The following is a 23,917-nucleotide window of genomic DNA, read 5'->3' as shown; positions in this document are numbered from 1 at the left end:
GCCACACACTAGCAGAAGGAAAAATCACAAATGAACTTTACCAGCTTAAATGCATAGAGTGTGTGTATACTGCTCAGGAAGAAAGGTACAATAACTGCATTCATGTATGGCATAGGCGCCTAGCACACAGAGACCCAGAAGCAATAAGGAAGTTCAAAAGCAACTAGCTGAGGACATTACAATTGATCTATGTAACCAGATAATGAAATGTACTAGCTGCATCAAAGGGAAAATGTCTAGAAAAGCTTTTCCTAAGAGAAGTACTACAAGAACAGAACAGACACTAGATACATACATACAGATGTCTGTGGTCCAATGAGCACTCAGACTCCTGGGAAGAAGAGATATTTTCTCACATTTATTGATGATCATTCAAGATACACAGTTGTCCATCTGCTTCACAGCAAGAAAGAAATTCCAGAGAAACTTGAAGTATATCTAGCTGAGGTATATAATAAATTTGGGAGAATGCCAAAGATTCTACGTGCAGATAATGGGACTGAATACACAAGTAATGAGACACAGAGCATTTTAAAGAAAAATGGAATCCTATTTCAGACCACTGTACCGTACAATCCTGAGCAAAATGGTGTCGCGGAAAGAAGGAACCGAACACTCTGTGAAAGTGGAAGAAGTATGTTGTTTGATGCAAATCTGCCCACAGCATATTGGGGTGAAGCAATCATGACAGCTTGCTATCTTCAGAACAGACTACCAGGTAAAGCTACAGAGAAAACTCCATTTGAGCAATGGAACAGCAGAAAGCCAAAACTACATCATATAAGAATATTCGGAAGTAAAGCGCTTGTACATGTTCCCAAAGAAAGGCGAACTAAGTGGGAATCTCACGCTAAGGAAGGGATCCTGGTAGGCTACAGTGAAACCCAGAAAGGTTATAGGATTCTACACCTAGAAACAAACAAGGTCACAATAAGTAGAGATGTAGTGATTGATGAGAACTTTGTGTCATCACGCCAGTAGTCCAGCTGAAGTCACAATTACAAGACAATAACAAGGAGGATGTAGAGGTCTGGCTGGATTCTTCAACCACTGAAGGAACAACAGAAAAATCAGGTGAATCTGAAATCAGGAGATCTTCAAGATCAAACAGAGGTGTACCAGCTAAATGTCTATCCTACATAATCAAGACACTACCTGAATCAGAGCCGCAGTCATGGGATGAAATGCAAGAACTACCTGTCCATGAAAGAACAAAGTGGATCAATGCTGCTAATAAGGAAATCAAATCGCTTCATCAACTTCAAACTTGGAAACTCACCAAGCTGCCACAGGGCAAAAAGGCAATCAAGTGCAAGTGGGTCTTCAAAACCAAATATGACTCTGAAGGTAAAGTCCACAGATTTAAAGCAAGGTTGGTGGCAAAAGGATATTCTCAAAAGTATGGCGAAGATTACGATGCAACGTTTGCTCCAGTCGCTAAACAGACCACGTTCAGAGCTTTGTTAGATGTAGCTGCTGTACAAAAGATGAATGTCAGACATTTGGATATAAAAACTGCCTTTTTAAATGGTGACATTGAGGAGGACTTATACATGACTCAACCTGAAGGTTATGTAAAAGGGGGTGAAGAGAATCTTGTTTGCAAACTACAAAAATCCCTTTATGGTCTTAAGCAATCAGCAAGAGCATGGAATACCAAGATGAATAAGGTCTTGTTGGAAGAAGGTTTTAAAAGAGGTCAAGCGGATCCATGCTTATACGCAAAATATACAGATGGAAAGTGGATGTATATTCCCTTATATGTGGACGATGTGATTGTAGTTCATCAGGAAGACGCAGAAATTGGAAAATGGCTGAAATTCGGAACCAGCATTTTGAAACGAAAGACCTTGGAAATGTGACATATTATCTAGGAATCCAAATCCAGAGAGAGGAAGATGGAAGTTTTCTCCTAAACCAAAGTGCAAAAATTAATTCGATTCTGAATCAGTTTGGAATGTCAGAAGCCAAAGGTATATCAACCCCAATGGAACCATCCTACCTGAAGCTGGAAGGAGAAGATGACCTGTTGCCAAACAATGAGAAATATCGCCAGGCAGTGGGGGCACTTCTATACATATCAACTATGACTCGACCGGATATCACAACAACAGTTGGAATCCTTTGCAGATATGTGGAAAAACCACAAACCACGCCAAAGAGACTGGAATGCTGTTAAGAGACTTCTCCGATATTTAAAAGAAACGCAAGATGTAAATTTAAAGCTGTCTGCAACGGGAGATCTAGAACTCACCGGCTATGTAGATGCAGATTGGGCTGGTGAGTCGCATGATCGTAAATCCACAAGCGGATACTTGTTTAAAGTTGGAGAAAGTTTAATCTCCTGGTCTAGTAGGAAACAAGTGTCTGTTGCCTTGTCATCTACAGAAGCGGAGTATGTGTCCGCAGCCTATGCAAGCCAGGAGGTTATTTGGCTCAGACAATTGATGGATGATCTTGGCACACCGTCAACTCAGCTGACGGTGATTTATGAGGACAACCAAGGATGCATTAAACTTGCATGTAGTGAAAAAATCAGTGCTAGAACCAAGCACATTGACGTCAGACATCATCATTTACGTGATTTGATAGATCGTGGCATAATTCAGTTCGTCTATTGTGAAACTGATAAGATGGCAGCTGACATTATGACAAAGCCATTGCCACGAGCCAGGTTCCAAGAATTGAGGACCACACTGGGACTAAGAGGATAAGTAGTTGTTGAGTGGGGGTGTTGGAATAATGCATATTGATCTGTATGTATTGCAACATCTACTACTGTACTGCTTTATATATTGTGAGATTGTTAACAAAGTTCAGTGCCAACAAAAAAAAAAACAGGATGCCCCCTCCTTCTCTTCCCTTCTTGTTGTTGTAATGCTCCCATGCTGCAAGTCACAGCAGATACCAGACTGATCACATTTCATGCTGTAAGCTGTTCAACCTGGATATGAATAAATCTACATTCTGTGTTGCTGACTCTGGATGTTACGTTGATTAATCCGCTGCTAACACAGCGCCCCTCCCTGCTTACGACGCCCAGCGCCCCTCTCTGCTCACGACACCCAGCCCCCCTCTCTGCTCACGACACCCAGCCCCCCTCTCTGCTCATGACGCCCTGCGCCCCTCTCTGCTCACAGCGACCCTCTCCGCTCATGAAGCCCAGCGCCCCTCTCAGCTCATGAAGCCCAGCTCCCCTTTCCGCTCACGACACCCAGCGCCCCCTCCAATCATCTGGTTGTAAATGCTCCGTTCCACAGTAGAGCTCCATCATCAGCATTGTGGTCACGTCCGGTACTGCACATCTGTCCCCTATTTATTTGAATGTTTTTACAAAAGTAAAAGGAGACTTTACTCATACAGTATAATTGCTGGGGGCCCTTCTGTATAAAATAAATGTATATGAGATGCGTCAGGAGTGATTGCATACTGCAGCACTTCATTTATAGCCATTCTAGCCTATCCAGACAGGATGGGTCAAGAGATGTACGGCTCCCAGTGCTAGGACCTGTGTCAGGGATTTATGGCACATCGTGTGGTTATGCCATGAGTATCTCTGATAGGAACACCCTTTGAAACTCCATTGATGTCTATGAGAGATGCAGGATGACCAAGTCGTGGTCTCCTTTAATTAAAGCGAACCTGTCAGCTGGATTTTGCTAAGTAAATTGCCAGGTTGGCAGTTAAACTGATTAAATTATACCGGGGTGAAGGAATCTTGTGGTTGTTGTGTAATCAGTGTTAGAAGCTTTCAGGTAATGATAAGCTTGTGGACTATAGGCGGAGTCTTATCTTCCTGCTGTAAGAGAGACCTGCCGACAGCCCCAACCACAGGCCGCCCGGAAGCACAAACATGTTCCTCATCATAGAGACAGGGAAGCCTGCTGGCGGGGCTGGCGGCCGATCTCTCCTTGGTTTCTCTGTCTTAGAGCAGGAAGATAAGACTCTGCCCACAGCCCGGCCCCGGAGCACGGGCACATCATTAACTGAAAACTTCTAACACTGATTACACAAGAACCACAAGACGGATTCCTTCACCCCCAGTGTAATTTTAATCAGTTTAAAAGGAATCGTCCCCGCCCAGGATGTACAGTACAGACCAGTGCAAAGCGGTAATCAAAGCAAAAGGTGGCTACTGTGAAGAACCTAGAATATAAGACATATTTTCAGTTGTTTCACACTTTTTTGTTAATTATATAATTCCACATGTGTTAATTTATAGTTTTGATGCCTTCAGAGTGAATCTACAATTTTCATAGTCATGAAAATAAAGAAAACTATTTGAATGAGAAGGTGTGTCCAAACTTTTGGTCTGTACTGTATATGACCTATTAATATGGCCAAACAGGTAATAGATGTTACACTTGTCCTACCTGTCTGCCTCAAATCTGCAGTCTTGTTGTTGAGAAATCTTATATTTTTTCCTTATGCTAATGATTTTGTCCAGGCTCCACCCCCCTCCCATAGACGTCTGTTCTGACGCTGGAATCCTGCTCCCTGCACCCCCTCCACAATCTGTACCTTTTCCTTCCCTGTATGGGCACTGCATTCACGGATCTTCTGCGCAGGCGCCGGCGATTCACTGTGACCTCTGGTGGGCGCAAAGATAAGATGCTCTCCCCACTACTTCCCTGCACAGTCATTGCTAAGTACACATAGTTCCTAGTGATGACTATGCAGGGAGGAAGTGGGGAGAGCATCTTATCGGAGCGCATGTAGTAGGTCATAGTAACTCACCTGCACAGAAGATCCCTGAATGCAGTGCCCATTGACGGAAGGAAAAGGGACGGATTGTGTAGGGAGTGCAGGGCGCAGGCGCGGGATTCGGGCATCACATCTGTGCGTCACAGGGCATTGTGACGTGCATGGGAGGGGGTGGTATTATAATGAAGACGGGGCAGGGATTTCTTACAGCACCGCACGCCCCGGAACCTGGAAGAAATCATTAACAAAGACAGAATATAACATTTCTCAACAAGACTGCAGATATGAGGCAGACAGGTAGGACGAGTGTAACATTTCTATCACCTGTGTGCCCATATTAATAGGGCATACATGTTCGCTTTATGCTGGAGACCCCATATACTGAGGCAAACACTGTGCAGAGACCATAATGCCGCGAGCACAGGACAGTGTGGCCATAAATGCAATCTGTTCCTAGTCCTAGGCTGGTGAACCCTCGGATCACAGTGCTCGGCCCAAATCCAGGGCACTGCCTGCGGTCAGGAGAGCGGCCCTCGGTCCTGCACTCTGAGCATAGTTTGTGTTTCACAGTGCATGAAACCAGCATCAGGGTCTGTGCACACAACGTCTTTTTTAGGTAGATGCCGCCTGGAAAGCGGTCCAAAAGAATTAGCATAATGCACAGCAATGTAAAAACAACTCGCTGTGCACACGTTCAGTTTTGTTACTTCTTTTAACCGCTCGGGGCTGTGAAAAGATGCCGGAGAAGTCTTCAGGGAAAAGACTTGGGACCTCCAGTGTCTTCACGACATTGTGTGAACATGTCCTAATGGTACCTGCACACTGAGGGGTTTTTGGAGCAGAAACTGAGTGGAAACTCTCCAAAACCTCAAAAACTAAAAACCCCTAAAAAACCTTCCAAAAACTCAGCAAAAAGCCCTTGTGTGGAAATGTCCCGGCACACGTCGAGTATTTGCATCATGCAGGATACATTTTCAGAGAAGCCGATGGGATTTCTAAATCTCATTCACACGGTGGACCCGACCCGCTAAAATCTGGAGGAAAATCTACACAGTGTGCACCCGAAGAGCCCGCGTGACCGACCTGTGCTGGATGCGGAGATTATAGGCCTGAAACCTGCTGTGAGAATCCACGGCCTCCGCAGCGCAATGACGGCAACATCTGCAGGTTCTGTATTGTGCTGGAATTTGCTGCGAATTACAATGCGGAATCTGCACCAAAAATCAGAAGTGAAGGCGCCATGTCTGAGAGAATGAATGTGCACAAAGTGAGACGAAGAACGGTGCAGAAAACTAACAAAAGATTAGATCTCAGCAAGCAGCAGTCACAATTTATACCTAAAACACAAAGGATCCGCTGGACCATCAGAAGCTAGTGGGACTATGCAGAGCGCCGACAAGGGTGACTATGCAGAGCGCCGACAAGGGTGAATGAGGAGAAACGAGGATACTGTCTCACATTGGGGCAGCTGATATTACTGCTACGTTTATGGCAGATAATACCATATAACCAATTGTTTTATCTGTACATTTTTATCTTAAAAATCCATCTGTTGCATGAGGTCAAATTCAAATATTATAATCATTTTTCCTCTCCTCAGCTCTAATGATAACTTTGCGGCAGTGCTCACTTCCGGCATGTGCTGCTATAGTCCCAGACGGTCTCTGCCCCGGCAGCCATTAAGGCCATGCTGCGGATTTGCCCCCATGAGTCTTATGAATACTGTGCGGCTTCTGTCCGGAGGGTTATGAAATCCTACTGTCAGGTATGTAACTGGCATCTCTGCTCAGTAGGTTGGATGATTGAGGCCTGACTCACAGGTTGTGCACTTGGTGCAGATTTTATGCGCAGATTCTGAACTGATGTCACAGTATTTCTGCATCTAAAATCCATCAATATTTTCCACTCTTAGGGCTTGTACACACATTGCATTTCTTTCAGCACGTTTTGCAGCAGGGAAAAAAAAAACAGCCTTTTACATTACCAGCAAACTAAGTGAGATTTCTAAAATCTCCAGCACATGCTGCCTTTTTTTTAAGATTTAAACCATCAAAGTGTTTTTTTTTCTGATCTGCAGCATGTTATTTCAGTGCTTTGCTGCCATTCAGATGTATAGGGAAGAAACGCACATAATAATACACAAAAAAATTACCCAAAAACTCGCAGATCTTATACAGTGTTTTGTAGTTATTTCTCCTTCGTCTCATTGGGGGACACAGAGACTGTGGGTGTGTGCTACTGCCGTCTGGAGGCCGACACTAAGTATACAAAAAACAAGTTAGCTCCTCCTCCGCCGCATACACCCTCGCCCCGATAGCGGGCGGAAACCAGTTTTTTGCTTAGTGTCTGATGGAGGCACATGCAGTCTGGGTCTCTCCAGTCCAGACTATTTTTTTTTTTAAACATTTTCTTGCTAACACTCCATATGCTGGAGCCGGCTCCCCTCTCCTGCCTGCGGGCAGAGCAGGAGGGCAGATCCTCGGCGGTGCAGTGGCCAGGCTGGGGAAGGAGCGCGCGGGGTAGGTGAGGCGCCAATATAGGGCGCAGAGCTCCGGCGGGCGGGGCTCAAATTTAGCCCGCGGCTTCGGCCTAGGCCGCGGGGGAGGCCCGCCCCCCGGCGCCGTCGGGTGGGCGGTGCCTAAATTTAGCCCGCGGCTTCGGCCTAGGCCGCGGGGGGAGGGTCCGCCCCCCAACGTGACGTCAGATACGGCGCCCGCCCCAACGTGATGTCAGATCCGGCGCCCGCCCCCCGACGCGACGTCAGATCCAGCGCCGCCCCCGGGTACTGGGCGGGCGCTGGATAAAATAGAGGCCCCGGCTTCAGGATGGGGTAGGCCGCGGTCAGGAAGCATCGCAGCCTACCCAGGGAGACCAGCAGCTGGGAGCAGCAGCAGGAGCACGGGGAGACAGCAAGAGCCCGGGTAAGTGCGACCCCGTCTTGGCCACACTAGGGAAGGTTGTTCTCCTTCTCCTCATACCCCCCCTGTAGGATATAAAAAAAAAAAAAAAAAAATTTCTGGCCGTTTTTTTCCGCAAGTATGTCTGGAAAGGGGAAGAAACACACTTTCCTTTATACCGCATGCGTTTCCTGTGGGTCTGTGTTCACGCGAGCGCAGACTATTAAAATATGTGAGGCCTGTAGTTCCGAACGCGCCCAGGAGCCCTCCCCTCCAACGGAGCCCAGGGGGTCGGATCCCCCGGAATGGGCCTTATCACTGTCTCGGTCTATGGCTTCACTTACGAAGGCGATCGAGACCCTTCAGGCCCCAGATAGGGGTAGAGACAACGGCTCACCGGTTTGGGAAGGTTCATCCACCTCACATGATCCGCCGGCCTGCAGGGGCCGCACCCTCTCTAAGGAGACGTACAGGGAAAGAGCCCATAGGGCGTCTCCGGGCCCCTCCGGTGCTTCGGCATCCGTGAGTGCGGCGTCTCGCTCACCGTCACCATTGTCTGGGAGCGAGCAAAGTTCGTATGAGGACAGGCAGGAATCCTTGGATCTGGATACCCCCGGGTGTCGGGACACGGTAGACAGTCTCATTGAGGTCGTCAATCAAACTCTCGGTATTGAGGAGGATGTCTCCCTGACCACAGGGCATAAGATATCTTTTAAGAAGGCCAGGCGCCCACATAGGGTGTTTAGCACTCATCCAGAATTCGAGGACACGGTGCAGCGGCACAGGGAACGCCCAGACAAGCGTTTTTCAGTACAAAAAACGCTAGAGACGAGGTACCCGTTTGCACCAGAGTTCTGTAAAAGTTGGGCGGAATCTCCGATTGTGGATCCCCCAGTGTCACGCCTGGCCTCAAGATCGTTGTTGTCGGTGCCTAGTGGTTCTTCCATTAAGGACCCCACGGATCGGCTCATAGAAGGTTTAGCCCGCTCGGTGTATGAGGCATCGGGATCAGCGCTTTTGCCTTCATTCGCAGCAACATGGGTGGCCAAGGCCATGATGTCGTGGTCAGAATCGTTGAATAGAGTCCTGCAAGACAGAGACTTGCCGGTAGAGGTGTCTGAGATAGCAAATCAGATCGCGATGGCAAGTGACTATCTAATTAATCCATCCTTGGATGCGGCTAATTGTGCGGCGCTAGCGGCAGCAAACGCTATCGCCATTAGGAGAGCCTTGTGGCTAAGGCTATGGCGGGCTGATTCGATTTCTAAAAAATCGTTAATGTCCCTGCCATATCAGGGTAATCGGCTTTTTGGAGAGAAGCTAGACAAGCTTATTTCAGATGCCACAGGGGGAAAGAGTAGCTTTCTCCCACAGCAGAAGAGTAGACCGCCCTTTCGTCAACCGCAGGCGCGCTTTCGAGCATTTCGCGCCCCAGGATGGGCAACAGCGGCCGGTTCTACTGCCCCAGCTCGTCACAACCAAGACAGAGAGCGCCAGGTCACGTATAGAGCCAACCCGCTGGGGAGGATGCGGGGCCGTCCACCCAGGTCAAGGGGAGCTAGGTCCCAAAGGCCCCCAGCAAAATGACTTGAGGCATCAGGTACCCGAGGACAGCAGAGTAGGCGGTCGTCTGCTCAGGTTCCGCCATGTCTGGGTCAAGGTGGCACACGACGCATGGGTGGCGGAATTGGTGTCATTTGGGTACAAGATAGAGTTTATCGGACACCCTCCAAAGAGATTTTTTCATTCCCGGCTTCCCAAATCGGAAACCCGGGCAGAGGCTAGGTGCCATCAGGATTCTTCTGTGCAACAGGGTTATTGTCCCGGTACCAGAGGGCGAAGAGGCCCAAGGATTTTATTCCAACCTGTTCGCGGTCCCCAAGAAGGATGGAACAGTAAGACCGGTTTTGGACCTAAAGCTCCTAAACAGGTTCATCAGAGTCAGGCACTTTAGGATGGAATCCCTCCGGTCAGTGATATCGGCCATGGAGCAGGGAGCGTATTTGGCCTCAATCGATGTTCAGGATGCCTACCTGCACATCCCTATTTTTCCCCCGCATCAGAAGTTCCTTCGTTTTGCGATCAATGGCCGGCATTTCCAGTTTGTGGCTCTGCCGTTCGGGTTGGCCACGGCACCCAGGGTATTCACGAAGGTGATGGCGGTCGTTATGGCCATTCTTCATTCTCGGGGCATAGTAGTGCTGCCATACTTGGACGACCTTTTAGTGAAGGGGCCATCCTTTCAAGCATGCGAGGAGAATGTCAGCATCACGCTGGATACTCTATCCCGCCTGGGATGGTTAGTCAATGGGAAGAAGTCATCTCTTACCCCGGCTCAGAGGATTCCATTCCTAGGGATGATTTTCGACACTTCCCAAGGGTTGGTAATTCTCCCTCAAGACAAGGCCCAGGCGCTCCGGCAGGGAGTTCGGAGTCTTCAGCAACCAGGCCCTCACACGATTCGATTTGGGATGAGGGTTCTAGGGAGGATGGTAGCAGCAATAGAAGCAATTCCGTTTGTGCAGTTTCATCTTCGCCCCCTGCAGCATGCTCTTTTAGCAGCATGGGACAGGAGTCCGTTCTCCCTGGATCATCAGTGCAGGTTGTCCCTTCAGGTCCGGCGGGCACTTCAATGGTGGACGCGCGACTCCTCTCTCCTTCAGGGGAAACCCTTTCCTCCAGATCAATGGTTGGTGGTCACGACCGACACGAGTCTTTTCGATTGGGGAGCAGTGTTTCGTCATCACACAGCACAGGGGCAGTGGTCTCCCCAGGAGACTCTTCTGCCGATCAACTTGTTGGAGATTCGAGCAGTGCGGTTGGCGTTGCAGCATTTTCAGCACTGGCTAGTGGGTCGCCCAGTCAGGGTCCAGTCAGACGCCACGGCGTGGCGTACGTGAATCACCAGGGAGGCACACGCAGCAGGGCAGCCATGCGCGAGATAGAACAGGTACTCCGTTGGGCCGAGAGGCACCACTCAGTAATCTCAGCGGTTCATATACCAGGCGTGGAAAATTGGGCAGCCGATTTCCTGAGTCGGCAGGGGGTCGTGGCCAGGGAATGGTCCCTGCACCCCGAGGTCTTCCAGCAGATTTGCCAACGGTGTGGGACTCCGGACGTGGATCTGATGGCCTCCAGGGAGAACGCCAAGGTGGGCAGGTTTGTTGCCCGGTCTCAGGACCCGCGAGCAATTGCAGCGGATGCGTTGGTTCTTCCATGGAGCCAGTTTTGTCTCCCATACCTGTTTCCTCCTCTGCCTCTTCTCCCGAGGGTAATCAGGAAGATCAAGATAGAGAGGGTTCCGGCAATTCTGCTGGCTCCAGACCGGCCCCGTCGAGCTTGGTACGCGGATCTAGTACAGCTCCTCGCAGACGTGCCATGGCGTCTACCGGAACGGCCAGACTTACTGTCCCAGGGGCCGATCTACCACCCGAACTTAGGGGCCCTGTGTTTGACGGCATGGCCGTTGAATCCTGGGTTCTGACCCAGGCGGGGTTTGGGCCTGAGGTGGTGGCCACGATGGTTAGCGCCCGGAAGCCGGCCTCAGCGAGGGTCTATCATAACACGTGGAAGGTTTTCTTTCTCTGGTGTCGAGAGCACGGGGTTGCGCCTTTGTCCTTCTCGGTTCCCAAAATTCTGGCTTTTCTGCAGTCAGGCCTGGACGCAGGTTTGGCCCCGAGTTCCCTGAGGAGACAGATATCGGCCTTGTCTGTCCTTTTCCAGCGAAAGATCGCTACCAATATGCAGGTCAAGACATTCATTCAGGGGGTCTCGCATTTGGTGCCCCCCTTTAGGGCTCCCTTAGACGCCTGGGACCTTAATTTGGTTCTGGGTGTCCTGCAGGAAGCTCCTTTTGAGCCGTTGCAGGAAGTCGAATTGCCATACCTTACCAGGAAGGTCGTGTTTTTGGTAGCCATAACCTCTATTAGGCGGGTCTCGGAATTGGCAGTCCTATCCTGTAGAGCGCCGTTTCTGACCTTTTTTAAGGATAAGGTAGTCCTGAGACCACCGCCGCCGTTTCTGCCGAAGGTTGTGTCCTCGTTCCATATTAATGAGGACATTGTTTTGCCTTCGTTTTGTCCAGCCCCGGTACACAGAGTGGAGAAGGCGCTCCACACGCTGGACCTAGTAAGGGCCCTCAGAATGTATGTGTCGAGGACAGCACCTTTTCGCCAGACAGATTCGTTGTTTGTGATCCCCGAAGGGCGCAGGAAGGGGCTCGCAGCCTCACGGTCGACCATAGCCAGATGGATTCGCCTGACTATTCAGGAGGCTTACCGTATTAGAGGCGCGCCGGTTCCAGCTGGAATAAGGGTGCACTCGACTCGGGCAGTCGGCGCCTCTTGGGCGCTTCGGCATCAGGCTTCGGCAGAGCAGGTATGCAAGGCGGCAACTTGGTCAAGCCTGCACACGTTCTCTAAGCATTACAGTGTGCATACTCAGGCTTCGTTGGATGCGAGCCTGGGTAGGAAAATTCTCCAGGCAGCGGTGGCACACCTTTAAACAGGTGGGCATGCGGTGTGGATTGGTGAGTTGCTCCCACCCAGGGACTGCTTTAGGACGTCCCACAGTCTCTGTGTCCCCCAATGAGACGAAGGAGAAACATGGATTTTTGTGAGTACTCACCGTAAAATCCTTTTCTCCGAGACGCTCATTGGGGGACACAGCACCCACCCTGATAGCCAGTTGGCTCTTGTTTATTTAATTAGTATAATTCCTTATTTAATGTAGGGTGGTCCTTTTTCAGACATATAGTTTTCTGCGTTAAGGCTAATTTATTGTTATGTCCTCCTACTGCTTTTGCACTAAACTGGTTTCCGCCCGCTATCGGGGCGAGGGTGTATGCGGCGGAGGAGGAGCTAACTTGTTTTTTGTATACTTAGTGTCGGCCTCCAGACGGCAGTAGCACACACCCACAGTCTCTGTGTCCCCCAATGAGCATCTCAGAGAAAAGGATTTTACGGTGAGTACTCACAAAAATCCATGTTTCAGTAGAAAAATCTGCTTCAAATACTAAACGTGTGCACAAACCCCAAGATCAAACTCATGCACGTTGCTGCGTCATGTAAAAATGCTGCAGATTTTATGTGCCGAAAATCTGCCCCAAATATGCCGTGTGTGACCCTGGCCTAATGAAGCTGCTGCTGCCGCTGATGGCCGTGGTGCAGCCTCTCCAGGTCACCAGATGTTCTCAGACGTAGATGCTGGAGGACGCCACATCTGGGCATACTGCACAGTTCTCCAGCATTACTGGGCCTGGTGCATGGACGCCCAGGTCCACCAGAAGAGGATGAGCACGCACAGCCCGGGTCCACCAGAAGAGGATTAGCACGCACGGCCCGGGTCCACCAGAAGAGGATGAGCACGCACAGCCGTCTATGCCGAGAAGTAGCGGGGTACTGATTATACAGTCACACAGGGTGAACCGTTCTCCTGATTTCCCGCTAGGACTTATTTTCCGCAGTCGCTGTAGTACGCCACAATGCTGCTGAATGCAGCGTAAATGAGCTTGTTTTGGGTGCAGACGAAGCCTCCACTCCTCCATATCTGCTCAGCGTATCGGTTCAGGTCTCCGATACACGTCCACGTGTCTGCGCTGGGCCTGGAGACGCACCATTTGGAGTGATCTTGGCGGGAGTAGAAGGAATGGTTGGCGACTCTGATTCTCTTGATGGTGTAGACGTGCCGGGGCAGCGTGCAGTTAGACAGGACCTCTATTCCCGTTGGCTGCCATGTTTCTGCTAATAAATCCGTCTGCAGTTTCTGAGCCATCCAGGCGGTGAAGATATCTGTCGGAGAAAAAGTATACAAGAAAAAGGCCTGTTTATAAGCAGTGGTATAAAAGCCATGTCATGTCCGAAAATGGGGATGGACAAGGGACCTAAAAGGGAACGTGGTGTCTGATCTACAGCTGCGGGTTATACAGCTGGAGCTGATTGAAATATAGGCTTGAAGGAAAAGATTTAGAATAAATTGCATTTTATTTAAATTCCTGTTTACTTGGGTCTTAGGAGTCCAGTGGGTGGACCTTGTGAAAATATGTATAGCGATAGGTGTCAGTGAGTAGGCCCGCCCACTGGACTCCTAAACTCAGACTGATGAAGAATTACAAGGTAACACTAAATCCTTCTCTGCAAAGCCACAAATTAATCCAATCATCTGCTGCCCGCACTGCATGTTCTGTAGCTGCAGGTTCTCCTCCAACGTCAGGGGGAAGCAGAGAAGATGGCGTCATCACAAGCGCTGGACTATCCGGATTATTTCACTGCTGGTTTCAGGCTGTTTGTTCCCAATTCACCGACCATTTCCAATATTCCCCCTTTCAGCTTCTGCGTTTGCTGCATCGTCAGACACTAATGTACAGATGTTGTGGTTTTTCGGTCTTTGCTGGTGGACGTTGCAAAATTTATCAAAAATGGTTCATAATGGCTGATAGGAGAGTAAGATGTCAGCGCTATCCAGATATTCAGGGGAATTTATCATTTTCAGCATCTGACTTCTGTTATAGTGCTGCAGTATATGGCGCTATAGGAATAAAAAAATACTATTATACAAGGTGAGGAATGATGGCGCACTGCGTAATCACACCATCATTTGTGACTTTCTACCTCTCACGGCCGGGCAAAAAGCGGATAAATCTAATTGACACTGGAAATCGCAGAGCGTTGTAGTGCAGATCTCCGCAGCCCGGCGGACGGCTCCAGGGCAGAGATGGCGGCAATATATTAATCAAGAGCACGCCGTGGTTATCCCCGGTATGAATTCCCCATCGTACTTCCCTGAGATCGCCGTCACATTGTGCAAATATTTTGTGACATTTCAAAAAAATGTTGCCAATAATGAATTTGGATAACCAGCGCCAATCCCACACTGCAAACCTGAAAAAGGACGAAGACTGAAAACAGCGTGAAGAGACATAAACATAAAAAGGACTAAAAAACAAACGTTTACTAGAAGGAAAAAAAGTGACAATAGATGGATTTACCGTCATGAAAGTATCTGGATTTTGCAAAGTTCAGAAAAGATTCTCCTTGGGCCGATTCCAGGACAGCGAGCCTCGTCGCCTCTATCCAGGGGAACTGCAAATCTTGACAAATTCTGTCCAAGCCCCACAGGTCGCTGTGATAGGCGTCGGGGACGGAGCAGTTGTACACATTTGGGTTGTAGTACAATAACTGGGCGGCTGTTATATCGAAGAGAAGACAGAACGTTAGTTATGGATGAGGTTTTCAACTCCGCCAGGCTGGTTCCTCCCACCCAGGGTCCCCCGAGGGCGGCTCAGCTCCCGCTGCAGACAATCACATTCAGACCATGTTCCCACTGAGTGGAATTTTCTGCAGCGTTTTTATGTGCAGAAATCTGCCCGTAAGGCCGGCGTCACACTAGAGAGGAATATGGACGAGTGAGAGGCGATAAAAAAAAAACAATGCACACGGACCAATGATTCTCTATGGGGCAGCTCCCATCAGCAGTATTTTTCTCGCGTATTTTCTACGGTCCGTGCCAATCACAGCATGCTGTGATTTTCAGGGTATTTCGACCGTAGTACGCCAATGCAAGTCTATGGGTGCGCTAAAAATACGCATTACACACGGACCACACATGTGACTTGCGAGAAATACGCACCCGGTGTCCTTTAGAAAAGCCGGCAATTCAGTGTGCGATACAGTAAAATCACACTGACAGGTTTAATAAAGAAACGAAAGAATAGATATATACACATAGAATATATATATATATATATATATATTTATATTTCACAGAGTTCTTCATAGCAGAATAGCCGCTAATTCAATTGCCGGCTTCTGTCAAATCATTCCCCAACCCGACATGAAATGACACATGGTTACATACAGTAAACCATTTAATTTCATGTTTTTTTTATATGTCCCTGACTAATAATTAGATGAGGGTTTGTGTGCAAAATTTGGGAGGTGTAGGTGTTAATTCGTTGTAAAAAAAATGCGTGGGCTCCCGCTGTAATTTGTCAACCAGAGAGGTAAAGCAGGTGAGTGAGGGCAGATTTTAATAGCCATGAGAGGGACCATTGTTTTTGGCCCCCCCCGGCTACAAAAATCTGCCCCCAGACACCCCAGAAATGGCGCATCTATAAGATGTGCCAATTCTGGCACTTATCCTCTCTATTCCCATTGCCCTGTAGGGGTGGCGAATGGGTTAATATAACAAAGGGTTAATGTCACCGTTCGATTGTAAGGTGACATTAAGCCGATTAATAATGGAGAGGTGTCAATAAGACACCGATCCATTATTAACCCTATTCTAAGAAAGGATTAAAAACCACACACCTACATTAATTAAAAAGTCTTTTAGGCTGTGTGCCCACGTAGCGATTTTTAAGCGTTTTTGCCGCGATTTTCGGCGCGAAAACGCTTAAAAATCGTGTACAGAACGCCCCCCATGCATTCCTATGGCATTCCGCACATGCTGTGCTAATGCTGCGCTTTTTTCCGCGGCGGAATCGCATCGCGGAAAAAATCGCAGCATGCTCATTCTTTGTGCGGAATCGCAAAGAATTGCCGCGATTCCGCACCCATAGGAATGCATGAGAATCACTTACTTCCCGCATGTGGCTATGCCCACCATGCGGGAAGTTAAGCGTCTCATGTGCGGTTGGTACCCACGGTGTGGAGGAGAGGAGACTGTCCTCCAGGCCCTGGGTACCATACCCCTGTAAAAAAAGAATAAAAAATAAAAAATCGGGGTATATTTACCTTCCGGCGTCCCGCGCTGCATTCCCGGGCCTCAGCGTTCCCAGTAATACCTTGCGGCAAGGCCCTGTAATGACGTAGTCTCGCGTGACTCTAGCGGTCTCGCGAGATCGCTATAGCAACGCGAGACTATCTCATCACAGGTCTCGCAAGGCATTACTGGGAACGCTGAGGCCCGGGAATGCAGCGCGGGACGCCGGAAGGTAAATATACCCTGATTTTTTTTTTATTTTTTTTTTTTAGCATTTTAACATTCTATCTTTTACTATTGATGCCGCATAGGCGGCCTCAATAGTAAAAACCTGGTCACACTCGTCAAACACTATGTTTGACGAGTGTGACCAACCTGTCAATCACTTTCCAAGCGATGCTTCAAATCGCTTGGAAAGTGCTTGAATATCGCACGCGAAAATCGCGGCAAAATCGCGATCATAATCGCGGTAAAATCGCGGTGAAATTGCGCGGAAAAAAACGCGCGATTTCTGGGAAGGAGTCCGGTTTTTAGTAAGCGTTTTAAAACGCTACGTGTGCACATAGCCTTAATGAAATAAATACACCAAGTTTTTGACAAATTTTTATTAGTCTGGTAATCCAAAATAAAACCATGACCTGCAAGAAAAGTAACATAAAAAATCACCAATATCCTTACCTCTCCGCTGTTCAGTCATGTCCCATGCTGCAATCCATCAGAAGGGGTTAAATAGTTTACAATGAGGACCAGTGCTAATGCGACCAGCCTCACTGTAATCTACTACAAAATGAATTGATTCAGCTCTGCGCAGCCTCAATGGCTGCCTATAGATGATCTAATTACCGTGGGAAAGTTTCTGACTTTTTTCCCACGGTCATTAGTTCATTCACAGATCAGCCGGGGACTCCCGCTGACATCACTGAGGCTGTGGGGAGTCCCCGGCTGATCTGTGAATGAACTAATAAACGTGGGAAAAAGTCAGAAACTTTCCTACGGTAATTAGATCATCTACAGGCAGCCATTGAGGCTGCGCAGAGCTGAATCAATTCATTTTGTAGCAGATTACAGTGAGGCTGGTCGCATTAGCACCGCTCCGCATTGTAAACTATTTAACCCCTTCTGATGGATTGCAGCGTGGGACATGACTGAACAGCAGAGAGTTAAGGATATTGGTGATTTTTTATGTTATTTTTATTGCAGGTCATGGTTTTATTTTGGATTACCAGACTAATAAAAATTTGTCAAAAACTTGGTGTATTTATTTCATTAAAAGACTTTGTAATTAATGTCTGTGTGTGTTTTTTAACTCTTTCTTAGTATAGGGTTAATAATGGATCGGTGTCTTATTGACACCTCTCCATTATTAATCGGCTTAATGTCACCTTACGATCGAACGGTGACATTAACCCTTTGTTATATTAACCCATTCGCCACCCCTACAGGGCAATGGGAATAGAGAGGATAAGTGCCAGAATTGGCACATCTTATAGATGCGCCATTTCTGGGGTGTCTGGGGGCAGATTTTTGTAGTGGGGGGGGGGGGCAAAAACAATGGTCTCTCTCATGGCTATTAAAATCTGCCCTCACTCACCTGCTTTACCTCTCTGGTTGACAAATTACAGCAGGAGCACATGCCTTTTTTGACAACAAATTAACCCCTTAAATTAACACCTACACCTCCCAAATTTTGCACACAAACACTCATCTAATTATTAGTCAGGGACATATAAAAAAAAACATGAAATAAAATGATTTACTGAATGTAAACCATGTGTCATTTCATGTCGGGTTGGGGAATGATTTGACAGAAGCCGGCAATTGAATTAGCGGCTATTCTGCTATGTAGAACTCTGTGAAATATAAATATATATATATATATATATATATATATGTATTCTATGTGTCTAGATCTATTCTTTCGTTTGGATTTGAAAACCTGTCATTGGGCTCCATTATATGTCCGTTTTGCAAGCCTGCGAGAAAAAAATGGTATACGGATGCCATACGGATTACATACGGATGCTTACATGAGAAAAATATGCGGCCACACCCTGACAACGGATGACATACGGAGCACTATTTAGGGACCATTTATGCATATTACGGACGTAAAATACGGTCCGTATTTTTCTACCTTGTGTGCGACTCCAGCCTAACAAGTCATCACAGTGGATGCCCTGTGCGCGGTTAGAGAAGGACATGTATTTTATGGTCCATTTTTTCCCTGGAGGCCTCTATGGGAGCCTAAAAAATGCAATCATATTTCAAGTGCAGGATCCAAGTATTTCTGCGCTAAAAGTTCATTCATAAAGACGGCATCAAATCTGCAGCAAAAACAGAGAAAAAACTGCTGAAAACCCCACAAAAATCAGAGCAGATTGCTATTGTGCATTTTGGAGGATTCGCCCTTGGGAAACTGATTTCAGCCTCCGATGGATGATTTACAACCATTAGATCATGTGACCCAAATTAATGCACCGGATAAAAATGGCAAAAGCGAAGTCACCACACCGAGCGTCTATGAGGGAGGCATCAGGGGTTTCCCTGGAGAGGAGACATTTTTTAGGATTTCCTGTGAATTAGGTTTTGTGTTGAAAGCTGCTGTCCTAGACAATACCGCCATATCCTCCCCATATAGCACCACATGCCCAGTGGTGGGCCGCCAATGGCAGCAGACCGCACAGCGGGCCAATGAGTCAGGGGAGCCCAATACCGACCAGTCCGGCCCACTCACTAATAATACACCCAGATACTGTGGTGAACAGTGACCGTGGCCTCTAAGTGGTTCGCTGGCATAAAGGAACCTGGGAACCCTATGAACAGCCGTCATGGCGGTCCGGGGCCTATTCAGACCTTTGCTCTGTGGCCCCCAAAGTTTAATGTATGCCCCTTGTTAGATTGCTCTAAAGGCTGCTGTCCAGGTCCTTTACGCCCAGATGATACTGACATATGGTTCCCCTCATGTGCTGCCCCCCAGGACCATGGTCTCAAGTATTGCAGCCCCAATTACACCTGGCTCGGTTGCAATACCAGACAGATCCTGTGGCTATGAGAGGCGCTGTTCTTAAAAGTGATATTTGCTACATTTTATATAGGAAAGGCCTGAGTACCAGAAGACGAACACTCACCAATCTGCTTGAACTGCTCGTACTTGTATGTCACACACAGGGCGGCCTGTCCGTAGCGTCTGCCGGTATTAGGATATCCGAAGCCGTCTTCTGGAAATGGGGGGAAATGTGGAACCGAGTGAACGAGCCAAAACCCCTGAGATCTGTCAAAGAGCAGCGCTCCTGAAAGAAAAGGAAAAGCTGCCGTGAAGTTGTCTGCGGGATTTATGAGCAATGTTACCGTGCGTCCCGTCCTGCCAGGAGTCCACATCTCTGCTTGCTGTCAGGACGTGGAAACCATATTAATGATAGAGGCCGCTCCTGTCCGGAGCACGTGGCGGGGCTCAGACCATGGACCAGCAAAACGGACAAGAACTTAACATTAAGTTCAATGGGGAAATCCACACCTGTCATCCATGCCCGTATTATCTGCAGGCTTTCAGCAATATCCGCCGATCCGTCCAAAGTGCAGCGCTGGACCAGTGACCCAGATCCCGGAGGACACAGGGGACATCAGTCCAGGAATTACTGATTAACCGTCTGCGCCCCATCCGGGGAAGCAGTGGCTTATAAACTCCTGGTCATGACCTCGTAGTGGCCACTACCAGGACGGCTCAGTCACGTCCACCATCACAGGGTTTACACGTCTACTCTGCCGTACGCTGCAGCCATTATCGACTAATAATTAAAATAAAATTTCCAATTGGAATTCATTTTTAAAATATTGCACCGTTTTCTTACAGGCTTTTCCCTGAACTTTACTGGTTGCAGAATTAGTTAACTGAGAATCCTTCAGTGAGCTCCAGCTGACTGGGAGTTTTTTCCTGTTTTCCTAAAACTCCTCTCAGCTAATGTATAACAACAGACCACATCGGAGTTGAACAGAACTTTAATGTGGTGATAAAGCAGTTTATAAAAAGAAAGATAAAAGTCAGACAAACTAGTGAGGTCACTGACAAATTCTCAGTTAACTCTGCAGCTAACGACGCGCAGGAAACAAAGAACCTGTCAAAGCCGAACGCTGCAAAAAGCTGAATGAAACCCAACGGCTAAAATGAATGTTAACTTAAAATATTTCCATTTAAAGGGGTTGTCCTGTTTTAGATCTTTTTAGCCCATTTCTCTTCCTCAGGTCCTGCTGTGTCTGCACTGCCGCTCTGGTCACCGCTGCAGCCAATCACTGAGCTCAGCGGCTCCTGCCCTCTACATCGGCTGAGCTCAGTGATTGGGAGGAAGGAGAGCTCAAACACTCTGCTACACAGGACGACCAGAATAACCGTCCGCCCTTCAACAAGTGTGTGTTCCCCTAGATGCTCCCCCAGGCCTGGACTGATCAGCAGGATTTTGTTTTATAGCAGATGGAATTTATTTCTCCAGATACAATTCTCTAAATCTGACTTTTGCTTCTTGAAAACTTTCCACTGGGTCAGAAAGATGAATAATTGGAGCAGAGATGAATATTCATGATGTGCAGGTAAAGAATCTCAGCACTTCGTGTTCAGGTCGCATTATATGAGGTGATCACTGAGGAATGGCGACAGGTGTCAGACGAGGGCAGGACGCTGCGTGGACAGCAGAATAAGCCGCGTGATGTTCCCCAGGGGCGAAACGTTCACAGTGTACAACAACGGGGCCAGTAGGAAAACTCCAATCCCAGGTCACACGGAAGCCTCAGCGCTGGACGCGCCACAAGATTTGGGACCAGTGATCCTTCCGTGTAGCGGATCCTGTTCGTCTGGTTCTTACTTGCTACATAAATCTCTTTAATGAACACTTACACAAACAATCCAGAACTAATAACCACGGCAATAAATAGAAGAGGACAATTAATTAGTATTTATTATATACAAAACATCCCCTGAACTCCCCCAACAGTAAGTGCATTATGGAGAAATTGTGACGATAGAAAGACCAATAATGTGCACGCGATCGAGGTCAGCAGAAAGCCGCCGTCCAGTCACCGGCCAGAGAGAAATGATGACGATCGCAGATTGTAAAGCAGCTGCATATAGAGACTAATATGCAGAAAGTGTAGTGATGTCACCTATGTGCGGCGTAAAGAGCGGGCGACTAAATGCAAACATCAGGTGGCAGCCGGGAATATCTGAATCGGCATTCGAAGGCCCTGGAGCTGAGGAAGGAACGGATCACTGGACTCAGGTCCACACTTTCACTCAGCAAAGCCTGGAGATGCAATGGAGGCTCCGCAGAAGATAAATGATAACAATATTATTATTTAAAGGCCTTTGGTTCGGTTTCGGGCCATGGCGACTTGGTGGATGAGCGCTCTGTAGGAAGATGGATCTTGTGCAGACTAGATCGGTCACCAGGGTCTTCCCTGCCATCAGGCTGCTGCTCTTCCTCTTCTCCTTGTTCCTTCTATTCTCCCCGCCATGATGTCCTTCTCCAGTGATCGCTCTCTCCGTATGATGTGTCCACAGGTCGTGGCTCGGTCATCCTTGTTTCCAGTGACATGTCGGGCTTGATTTCTTCTTCTTGCCATCCATGGTATTGATAACGTCCTTCTCCACCATACTTTGTAGATTGTTCTTCTGTCTTGTTTCTTTATCGTTCAGGTTTCGCACCCGTATGTTACCACAGTGAAGCCCAGACGATGTACGAGCCGGGTCTTTGTCACCAGTGAAATGTTCCTCGATTTAAGGGCCGTGTCCGGTGACCTCATTGTTGATTTTCCCATAACTATTCTCCCATTGACTTCCGGTGTTGTCGCTTCATCTTGAGCGATTATTGATCTGAGTAAGTTGAAGAACTTTACCACTTCCAGGTCATCGTCGTCCATCTCAGATGTGTCCCGGTCGGTCGTACCTGGCAGTAGACAGTGTCGTTGTCTTCCTTGTGTTGAGTAGCAGTCCCGTGCTCGAGCTTTCCATCTTGACCCTCCGGAATCCGTCCTTCATTCCATCTAGGCTTGTTACTATCAATGTTGTATTGTCTGCGCATTTAAGATTGTTGGTGATTGGTCCAGAAATCTTGATTCCTTCTTCTTTTTCGGTAAGTCCGGCCTTCCTGACAAAAGCTTCTCCATATAAGCTGAAGAGAGATGGTGCCGCCTCGTCCGACGGCTCGCTCTACTTGAACCATGCCATGGATCACAATGGAGGGAGCCATGTACATCTATATCTCCATTAGGTGCCAACAACCAAGCGATGGTTCACACCCTGATATCAGTGAGATGAAGATGAGGAATCTCCGCTGTTTACTCACAATCCATGCAGGACGAACATTTACCAGACGTCCCGTCAAGGAAATAATCAAAGTCCTGGCTTTCACAGATCATAGCCTTCCTCGGCCCATCATTTCATGTAAGAGGAGGCTGGGTGGAGTAGTCATCTGTTCAGGAGATGAACTGACACTTGTAAGGCTCTAGAGGAACCTTCAGAGAGGGGCCATGAGAGGAAGGTAGACACAACTCATAGGTCCTCTGACAATGGTGGTCAGTGCCTCTAATTAGCAGACAAGTCGGCGTGTAAAGTGCAGCATGATGGCGTCACACTGACGTGTGTCCTCCATCCCGACTTTCTCAAGGTGTGTGACAACATCTGAGATCAGCAGAACTTTCATGGGGTCATAAACCAGCTTAGAAAAAGAAAGATAAAAGTCAGAATAACGACAAATTCTCCGTTCACTCTGCAGCCAACGACGTGCCGGAAACAAAGAACCTGTAAAAGCAAACGCTGAACAAAGCCGAACCAATCCCAACAGTATAAATGGCTTCTAGTCCAAAATATTTCCATTTAAAGGAGTTGTCCTATTATAACCTTTTTAGCCCATTTCTCTTCCTCAGGTCCTGCTGTGTCTGCACTGCCGCTCTGGTCACCGCTGCAGCCAATCACTGAGCTCAGCGGCTCCTGCCCTCTACATCGGCTGAGCTCAGTGATTGGGAGGAAGGAGAGCTCAAACACTCTGCTACACAGGACGACCAGAATAACCGTCCACCCTTCAACAAGTGTGTGTTCCCCTAGATGCTCCCCCAGGCCTGGACTGAGCAGCAGGATTTTGTTTTATAGCAGATGGAATTTATTTCTCCAGATACAATTCTCTAAATCTGACTTTTGCTGCTTGAAAACTTTCCACTGGGTCAGAAAGATGAATAATTGGAGCAGAGAAGAGATGAATATTCATGATGTGCAGGTAAAGAATCTCAGCACTTCGTGTTCAGGTCGCACTATATGAGGTGATCACTGAGGAATGGCGACAGGCGTCAGACGAGGGCAGGACGCTGCGTGGACAGCAGAATAAGCCGCGTGATGTTCCCCAGGGGCGAAACGTTCACAGTGTACAACAACGGGGCCAGTAGGAAAACTCCAATCCCAGGTCATACGGAAGCCTCAGGGCTGGAAGCGCCACAAGATTTGGGACCAGTGATCCTTCCGTGTAGCGGATCCTGTTCGTCTGGTTCTTACTTGCTACATAAATCTCTTTAATGAACACTTACACAAACAATCCAGAACTAATAACCACGGCAATAAATAGGACAATTAATTAGTA

General features: G+C 47.9%; 1 protein-coding gene across 2 annotated transcripts in view; it reads right to left on the bottom strand.

The window, feature by feature from the left end:
- Positions 1 to 6,158: 6,158 nt before the first annotated feature.
- Positions 6,159 to 23,917, bottom strand: part of DNASE2B (deoxyribonuclease 2 beta) — a 32,227-nt gene continuing 14,468 nt past the window's right edge. For both annotated transcript variants that reach the window (XM_073544899.1, XM_073544901.1), the window contains exons 4-6: positions 19,430 to 19,591; positions 14,587 to 14,784; positions 6,159 to 13,390 (exon numbers count right to left, since the gene is read on the bottom strand). In XM_073544899.1, coding sequence (XP_073401000.1) covers positions 13,053 to 13,390; positions 14,587 to 14,784; positions 19,430 to 19,591 — 698 coding nt within the window. In that variant the 3' untranslated portion in view covers positions 6,159 to 13,052. The remainder of the gene's footprint in view (positions 13,391 to 14,586; positions 14,785 to 19,429; positions 19,592 to 23,917) is intronic.

Source organism: Dendrobates tinctorius, unplaced genomic scaffold (assembly GCF_039654945.1).
Source record: "Dendrobates tinctorius isolate UK_male_01 unplaced genomic scaffold, ASM3965494v1 ptg000138l, whole genome shotgun sequence".
Classification (NCBI taxonomy): Eukaryota; Metazoa; Chordata; class Amphibia; order Anura; family Dendrobatidae; genus Dendrobates; species Dendrobates tinctorius.
Note: the sequence above shows the minus strand (reverse complement) of the source record. Positions and strands in the feature narration are given on the sequence as shown.